The sequence below is a fragment of the Nycticebus coucang genome, chromosome 17, assembly GCF_027406575.1.
Source record: "Nycticebus coucang isolate mNycCou1 chromosome 17, mNycCou1.pri, whole genome shotgun sequence".
Classification (NCBI taxonomy): domain Eukaryota; kingdom Metazoa; phylum Chordata; class Mammalia; order Primates; family Lorisidae; genus Nycticebus; species Nycticebus coucang.
The window spans coordinates 59,908,197-59,917,611 of NC_069796.1; the positions used below are offsets into that span (position 1 = coordinate 59,908,197).

Genomic DNA, 9,415 nt, shown 5'->3' on the forward strand with positions numbered 1-9,415 from the left:
TTCAGTTCCTCTGAGTTCCGGCTTGGTATTTCTTCTCTCACCTTCCTTCATTCCTTGATTCCTGCTTATTTGGAATACTTTTCTTCTTATGATTGGGTTGGTTAACAGCATTGCCTGACTGTAAACTTTTGAAATTTAGGAACTATATAAGATGAGGATTAAAAATTATTGTAAAACAAGACTCATTAGCATATAGCCATATTTTCAAGGAGAAAATGACAAAATGGGGTGGTTTATTTCAGATAGAAAACTAAAAATGGGCGGCGCCTGTGGCTCAGTGAGTAGGGCGCCGGCCCCATATGCTGAGGGTGGCGGGTTCAAACCCAGCCCCGGCCAAACTGCAACCAAAAAAAAAAAAAATAGCCGGGCGTTGTTGCGGGCGCCTGTAGTCCTAGCTGCTCGGGAGACTGAGGCAAGAGAATCGCGTAAGCCCAAGAGTTGGAGGTTGCTGTGAGCCGTGTGACGCCACGGCACTCTACCCGAGGGCGGTGCGGTGAGACTCTGTCTCTACAAAAAAAAAAAAAAAAAAAAAAAACTAAAAATGATGGATAATGGTAGAATCAATATAGACTATTTTAATGAATTCAAGTATTTATTGAACACCCGGATTAACTGGGCACCAAAGGTGACTCAGAGGTGGATGAATCAGATATGGTCCTTGTGCCCACCCAGTTTCAGGGTGGGGTCGAGGTGAATTTATTCTTTCAGTAAACTCTCAATTCCCTGTGGGCTTATGAAAGATACAGCTGTGTTAAATAAAAGGATGTGGCTTGTCATCAGAATATGAGACTCACAAAAGATAGTAACAGTTGAAATGAAGCTTTTAAAAATATTTAGGAAAGAACTTTGATTATAGGTGAACATAGCCAGTTGAAAGAGGAGACAAGGGCATTTTCGAGGACATTCCTAATCTGTGAGGTTGGTGTCAAAGAAGGCAAACCTGTTTCCATGCTTCATTCTTTTAGCAATAGGATGGAGTAATGGTAGCTTCCACTAGCAAATCCTTGTTAAGCACCAGGTGTTGTGCTAAGCGCTTTAAAGGCATTATCTCAGTCTTCACAACATGGGATGGTAGGTTGTAATATCATTCTCATTTTTGCAAGTAAGGGAAATGGGATACTAGGAGAGGTTGACTGACCCAAGATCAGCGTCAGGGTTTAGATTCAGGCAGTCTGACCGCAGACTCCAGTGCAATCACTTTGGAGTGAGACTCATCTGGTAGGCTTAGCTCTGGGGTTCATAGCCATGCACACTTAGGCAATTGCTGAATATCTCTGTGATTCAGTTTCCTTGTCTGTAAAATGGGATCTGTCTCAGGGTTGTGTTGAAGATCAAATGAGATAATATTAATGAAAGTGTATAGTTAATTTGTCAGGCAAGTAAGGTAATCAACTCTCCCAGTTTTCCAGGGACTTTCCCACTTTTACTACTTTAAATCAAACTTTTCAGTTCTGGGCAAATCAAGACAGCCTGTCAATTTTCACACAAGTCCCATTTCAACCTGCAGAATATTTGGGCAAAGTGCTAATAGGTTTTGGGAACAGGAAACCACTCAAAGAGGCAAATTAATTTCAGCTGGTGTAAGAAGTGGCTGTCAACTCTCATGGACTGAAAGACATTAGGGAAGTTTTCCCTGATAAAGCCTGTGAGAAAAGTGGGGGAGTTAGAGCAGAGTTTGGGAAACAGGATGCTTCCCAAGCCTCAGTCAAAGCTAATGCTCCCTGTCTGTAAACCTCCATGAATAGCCTCTTCCCGGCTTTCAGAGCCTGGGGTTGATTGTTAATTTAAAGGGGAGTCCAGCTGGCAAATGGAGCCACTGTTGACATCTTGGGATATAACTTGCCCTGTTTCCCTTTTTATAGAACAGATTTTGGTGAATTTGAATTTGACTTTGTCCTTTATTAACTATATGATATTAAGCAAGTTTTTTTTTTTTTTAGCTCTTTCATCCTTAGTTATTGCATCCATAAAAATGGAATGACAATAATCCTAACCTCTTATGATGTGGCTAGGATTGAATAAGTAATTGTGTTGGCATAAAGAAAACAGTGATGGCTAGTTACTGTTATTGCTACTGGTATGCCTATTCCTATGACTGTAAATTATTCTATTAGGTCAGGGTTGTCAGATTTTGCAAAAAAATACAGGATGTTCAGTTAAATTGAATTTTAGATAAATAGTAAATATTGCTCAGGATACTTATGTTAAAGAAAGCACTCATTATTTGTAATTCAAATTTAATTGTATGTTCTGCATTTTATCTGGAAACCATGTGTTAGGGTAACAAACTATTTTTGTTGTTCCACAACTGAGGGGTTTCCCAGGACACAGGACTTTCAGTCTAAAACTAGAACAGTCCCAGGCAAATGGGCATGTTTGATTGCTCCATTAAGGTAGCAGTCTGGCACCATTTCAGAAGGTCACATTTGAAATGCAAATGATAGTAACAGTTACTTTTCCCCTAAACATACACACATTTACATGAATGCCATGTTTTGCATACATTTTTCAGGAACTTCTTGGATACTTTGGAGCCCATCCACAAATTCCTGATTAAGAAAACAGGCTCCTGGGGCAGTGCCCGTAGCTCAGTGGGTTGGGTGAAGGCCACATACACCAAGGCTGGTGGGTTTGAACCTGGCCTGGGCCAGCTAAAACAACAATGCCAACTGCAACAACAACAAAAACAATAGCCAGGTGTTGTGGTGGGCATCTATAGTCCCTGCTACTTGGGAGGCTGAGGCAAGAGTATCGCTAAGCCCAAGAGTTGAAGGTTGGTATAAGCTGTGATGCCCCAGCACTCTACCAAGCATGACAGCTTGAGACTTGTCTCAAAAACAAAAAGAAAAGAAAAGAAAAGAAAACAGTCTCCAAAAAATCATCCAGGTTCCAAGGTACTTTCCTTATCCATCTTTTGGCAAAACTTGTGAAGATCTTTTGAGGAGACTCAGGAAATAGGTGGTAAGGGATCTGTGGCCCTCTAGTCACTCCCACTTGTAGTAGATTAATCCAGTGATTGATAGAATGAAGATTAAGGCATATGCCTTTGTAGCATGAAATGTGTCAGACTATGTTGAAAACCAGTTGGTTAATCCAGGCCTGTCTTCTAAATACACTTTATGGTCCCAGTGACCTGAGTTTTTGATAGTCCACATTGATTGAGCTGGTTGAACTTTTTCTCTTTTCTATTCCACTGTATGAAGAATTGAGCCAGGTCACAGACCTATCAGAATCTGAAAAATATAATACAGAAAACACAAAAATGCGTATGCTCACTTAGCTCTTGTTTCTTTTTTTGTTCTTTGCTGGTATTCAGAAAATATAGTAAAATATACATGCACATGACTGCATGTAACAACAGGATAAAGAGTGCTAATAAGGTAACTGCATACTCACCATCAGCTGAATTATAACATCATCAATCGTTTTTGAAGACACCTACATGCTCCTTTTATATTATATCACTGTAGTACAGTGTTCCGTTGAATAAATATTTTCCAACCTATTTATCTATGACATCATGGATGAACATTTGGGTTGTTTCATATTTTGTTTTAATTTTTCGATTACAAACGATGTTATCAATATACTTCTTGTATACATGCATGGACAACATGCACATTTAGGAACAGAATTGTTGGTTGGAGAATTGATGTACCTTCTATTTTATGCTTATTGTTGTCTAAGGTGTTTATAAAAGTTTATAGTCCCACTAGCACTGTACGGGAGTTTCCATTGCATACTCACCAGTGCTTGATATGGTTAGACTTGTAGTTTTTGCTTATCTGGCAGATGTGAAGTAGTATCTCTTTGAGTTTGAATTTTCAAACTCAAGGATATATAAGTATATATATTTTAATGGATGTAGGGGTAGAAGTGATTTTTGGTTACATGGATAAATTATATAGTGATGATGTCTGAATTTTTAGTGTACCCATCATCGAAATTGTATACATTATACCCAATATTAGTTTCTCTCCCTTCTAAGTCTCTAATGTCCATTGTATCACTCTGTATGCCCATATGTATGCATAACTTAGCTCCCACTTACGAGTGAAGTATGGAGTATTTGGTTTTCCATTCATGTTTTACTTCACTTAGGACAATGTCCTTCAGTTCCATCCAAGTTGCTGCAAAAGACGTTATTTGACCCTTTTATGGCTCAGTAATATTCCATGGTGTATATGTAACACTTTTCTTTACCTGTTCCTCCATTGATGGACACTTAAGTTGATGCCTTATCTTTGCAATTGTGAATTGTGCTGTGATAAACATACAGTTGCAGGTGTCTTTTTGATACAATGACTGATATATACCTAGTAGTGGAATTGTTGGATTAAACGACAGGTTTACTTTTAGTACTTTAAGGAATCTCCAAACTGTTTTCCATAAAGGTTGTATTAGTTTACAGTTCCACCAACAATGTATAAGCATTCGTTTTTCACTGCATTCAAGCCAACATCTATTGTTTTTTAATTTTTTAAGAATAGCCACTCTGATAGGGATTAGGTAGTATGTCATTGTGGCTTAATTTGAATTTACCTTATGATAAGTAATGCTGTGGATTTTTTCATATATTTCTTGGCCATTTGTTTATCTTCCTTTGAAAAAATGTTGTTCGTGTCTGTTGTCTGATTTTTGATGAACATGTGTTTTTTTCTTGCTGATTTGTTTGAGTTCTTTGTAGGTTCTGGATACATGTGTCATTATGAAAGTTTTGAGATACAAAAAACTCAAGATATGTAAAATCTTCACAGAAGGAAACGAATGAAGCCCTCCTAGCAATACTGATAAGCCAAGCAAGTTAAAACTTGCATGGGTGAATCAGAAGGGATGCTGTTGCAGGATGTGGTGGTTCATGCTTATAATCCCAGCACTTGGGAGGCCTCGGAAGGTGGATTGCCTGAACTAACAGGTTCAAGACCAGCCTGAGCCAGAGTGAGACCCTGTCTCGAAAAAATAGCTGGGTGTTGTGGCAGGCGCCTGTAGTCACAGCTACTTGGGAGGCTGAGGCAAGAGAATTGCTTACGCCTAAGAGTTTGAAGTTGCTGTGTGCTGTGACACCATGACATTCTACCCAGGGTAACAAGGTGAAGCTCTGTCTCAAAAAAAAAAAAAAACAAAAAAAAAAAAAACCAACAAAACAAAACAAAAAACAAAAAACAAAAAACAAAGGATGCTGTTAACTGTGTTTCTTGGAAGTGAAATAATGGACTGAAGGTACAGTCTGTCTCAAAACTTTCATAATGATCCACATATTACTCGTTTGTAGGATGTATAGTTTGTGAATATTTTTTGCCATTCTATAGGTTGTCTATTTACACTGTTATTTCCTTTGCTGTGCAGAAACTTTTTAATTAAGTACTACTTTCTTATTTTTATTGTTATTGCATTTGACTTTGAGATCTTAGTCATACGTTCTTTGCCTAGAATGATGTCCAGAGAGTTTTTCCTACATATTTTTCTAGAATTTTATGGTTTTAGGTCTTACATTTAAGTCTTTAATCCATCCTTAGTTAATTTTTATATGTAATGAGAGATAGGATCTACTTTCATTCTTTTGCATGTGGCTATCTAATTTTCCTAGCACCATGTATTGAATAAGGCACACTTCCTCCAGTTTATGTTTTTATCTGCTTTGTTGAAAACCAGTTGGTCATAGCTACCTGGCTTTTTTATTTATTTTTTATTTTTTTGAGACAGAGCCTCAAGCTGTCACCTTGGGTGTAGAGTGATGTAGCATCACAGCTCACAGCAACCTCCAACTCCTGGACTTAAGCGATTCTTTTGCCTCAGCCTCCCAAGTAGCTGGGACTACAGGTGCCTGCCACAACACCTGGCTATTTTTTGGTTGTAGTTGTCATTGTTGTTTGGCAGGCCCCTGCTGGATTTGAAACTGCCAGCTCTGGTGTATGTGTCTGGCGCCTTAGCTGCTTGAGCTACAGGCACTGAGCCAGCTACCTGGATTTATTTCTGTTTTTTCTATTCTGTTTCATTGGTCTATTTCTCTACCTTTAAACTAGTACCATGCTGTCTTGGTTACTACAGCGTCGTGGTATAATTTTAAGTCAGGTCATGTGATACTTTCAGATTTGTTCTTTTTGCTGAAGATTGCTTTGGCCATTCAGGCTCTTTTTTGATTCCATATGAAGTTTAGGATTTCCCCCCCTAGAGCTATGAAATTTAATCTTGGTATTTTGATGAGAATTGTGTTGTATCTGCAATCACTTTGGGCAGTGTGAACATTTTGACAAGGTTGATTTTTCTAACCCACAAGCAAGTCTCCCACCTTGTTTGTGTTATCAATGATTTCTTTCATCAGTGTTTTGTAGGTCTACCTGTATAGACCTTTTACCTCCTTGATAAAGTATATTCTTAGATATTTTATTTCCTTTGCAGTTATTGTAAATTGCTTTGAATTCTTGATTTGATGCTCAGCTTGACTGTTTTAAGTATATAGAATTGCTATTGATTTTTGTGCATTGATTTTGTAACTGAGGCTTTACTATATTTATTTATCAATTCTAGGAGTCTATTGGTGAAGTGTTTAGGATTTTCAAGAAATAAGATATTGTTGTTTACAAACAGGGATAGTTTGATCTCCTTTCTCCCATGACTTGCCTATATTGAACAATCCTTGCTTCCCTAGGATGAAACCCCCTTGATTGTGATTGATTTTCTTTTTGATATGCTAGGAATTTTTATGCCTGTGTTCATCAGGGATATTTCTTTGTAGTTTTCTTTTTTGTTTTTGTGTCCTTTTCTGTCATTGGTGTAAGGGTGATATTGGCTTTAAAGAATTGGTTAGGGAGGATTCCCTTCTTCCTGATCTTTTGGAACAGATTCAGTAAGATTGATATCAGTTCTTTGAATGTCTGATAGAATGAGGTTATGAATCTCTCTATCCTGGACTTTTTCTCTTTTTTTTATTGATTTAATCTCGCTATTCTTCCTTGGTCTGCTGAGGATTTCTAATTATTCCTGATTCAAGTTTGGAAGGTTGTATGTTTCCAAAAATTTATCCCTTTCCTCTATATATTCTGGTTTATTTGTTCATAGTAGTCTTGGGTGATCTTTTGTATTTCTATGGTTTCACTTGTAATGTCTCCTTTTCCATTTCTGATTAAGGTTATCTGAGTTCTCGCTCTACTTTTTCTTTTTGGCAAATCTAACTAGTTGTCTATCAATTTCATCTTTTCTTTTTCTTTTTTTTTTGGGGGGGGGTTGTCAGTCTTTTTTTATTAGTCTAAGCACAATACACTGGTTGTACACTTTAACTGGAAGGCAAGCTAGTAGTAACAGATACTTATTTCCAACATAAGAATATTCCATGCTGGCTTGGCACCCGTAGCTCAGTGAGTAGGGAGCCAGCCACATACAATGAGGCTGGAGGGTTCAAGCCCTGCCCAGGCCTGCTAAACAACAATGACAACTGCAACCAAAAATTAGCTGGGTGTTATGGCAGATGCCTGTAGTCCCAGCTACTTGGGAGGCCGAGGCAAGAGATTCGCTTAAGTCCAAGAGTTTGAGGTTGCTGTGAGCTGAGATTCCATGGCACTCTACTGTGACAGAGTCTCACGGTGACATAGTGAGACTCTGTCTCAAAAAAATAAAATAAAATAAAGTCTATTCCATGCCTACTCAAAAATACAGGAAAAAAATAAGACCAGCCACCTATGGGAGAAGGAGCCAATGCCATGGCTAGTCTTTATTGGAAAAATGAAACTTTACAGCACATTTTGAGTAAATTAGTGCAGGAGCCTCAATGTGCGAACTGGTGGGGTACCAGTTTGTAATGGGCTCCACAATTAGGGCATCGCTGGGCCTCGCCTTTGTGCAGCCAGAACCAGATGACGGTACTGTTGTCCTCTTCACAGATACAGCCCACTATTCGCTTGTTGGTGATGGAAGGGACTAAATTAGGGTCTTCCTTAGTGCCTGAAGCTCCCTTTGGCAGTAGCATATTGTATGGGTCCAGTCCCTTCCGTGCTGCCATCATGACCTCCCTCTCCAGCCCAGTCGCCTGCTCCTCATCAGTAGGAACACCACCTCCAGACGCCATGGAGCCCACCGCAGCCAAAGCATTGGAACTGCGGGCTCTCAGGGCCTGTGTTGCCAGAGCTCCAGCTCTACGAAGTAACCTTGAAGCCATCATAACCACAAGCAGCAGCACTTCCGGGAACAGGCTGTCCAACTTCATCTTTTCAAAGGACAAACTTTTTAATTGATACTTGCATTCTTTGTTTCACTTTTTTTTTTTTTTCTTTTTTCAGTTTTTGACCAGGGCTGTGTTTGAACCTGCCACCTCTGGTATATGGGGTTGGTGCCCTACTCCTTGAGCCACAGGCACTGCCCTTTGTTTCACTTTTGTTTAGTTATGCTCTGATCTTTGTTATTTCTTTTCTCCTGCTAGCTTTGTGTTTGGTTTGTTAAAGTTTTTCTAATTTCTTGAAGAGTGACTTTAAGTTATCAATTTGTGATCTGTCTGTTTGATATAGGCATTTAGTTCTATAAACTTCCCTATTAGCACCGCTTTTTCTGTATCTCTCAGAGGTTTTGCTAGCTTATGTCACTATTGTCAGTAATTTTAAGAAATTTTAACATTTCCATTTTGATTCATTGTTGACCCAGTGATCATTCAGGAGCAGATTATTTAAATTTCATGTGATTTTGAGATTTTCTTTTGGAATTGATTTATAGTTTTATTCCACTGTGGTCTGAAAAGATATTTGGTATGATTTCAATTTTTAAAAATCTATCAAGATTGTTTTGTGGCCTATCCTATGGTTATCTTGGAGAACGTTCCACGCACTGATGAGAAGAATGTATATTCTGCAGTTTCGGAATAGAGTGTTCTGTAATGTTTGTTAGGTCCATTTGTTCTAGAGTCCAGTTTAGGTCCATGTTTTATTTATTGACCTTCTGCCTACTAAAATCTGTCTAGTGTTGTCAGTGGAGTGTTGAAGTCACCCTCTATTATTATATTGCTGTCTATGTCTTTCTTTATGTCTAGTGACATTTGTTTTATTAATCTGGGAGCTCTGGAATTAGGTACATATATATTTAAGATTGTTATATCTTCTTGTTATATTGATCTTTTTATCATTATTCAATGATTTTTTGGTCTTGTGTTTTACATAGTCTCATATTTCATAGAGATTTCTTTCTTTTGACAAGAGTCTCATAACATCACCATGGGTAGAGTATAGTGGTGTCATCATAGCTTACTTCAATCTGCAGCTCCTGGGCTCAATTGATCCTCCTGTCCCAGACTCCTAGATAGCTGGGAATACAGGTGTGTACCACCACACTTGGCTAATTTTTTTTTTTTTTTTTTTGTAGAGATGGGTCTAACTCTTTCTCAGACTGGTCTTGAACTCTAGAGCTCAAGAAATCCTCCCACTTTGGCCTCCTA

General features: G+C 38.4%; 1 protein-coding gene across 1 annotated transcript; it reads right to left on the reverse strand.

Moving 5' to 3' along the window:
- Positions 1-7,675: 7,675 nt before the first annotated feature.
- Positions 7,676-8,184, reverse strand: LOC128568869 (cytochrome c oxidase subunit 5B, mitochondrial-like). Its single transcript, XM_053566824.1, has one exon. The coding sequence runs from the start codon at positions 8,153-8,155 to the stop codon at positions 7,763-7,765; it is 393 nt and encodes a 130-aa protein (XP_053422799.1). The 5' UTR covers positions 8,156-8,184; the 3' UTR covers positions 7,676-7,762.
- Between the last annotated feature and the right edge of the window lie 1,231 nt (positions 8,185-9,415).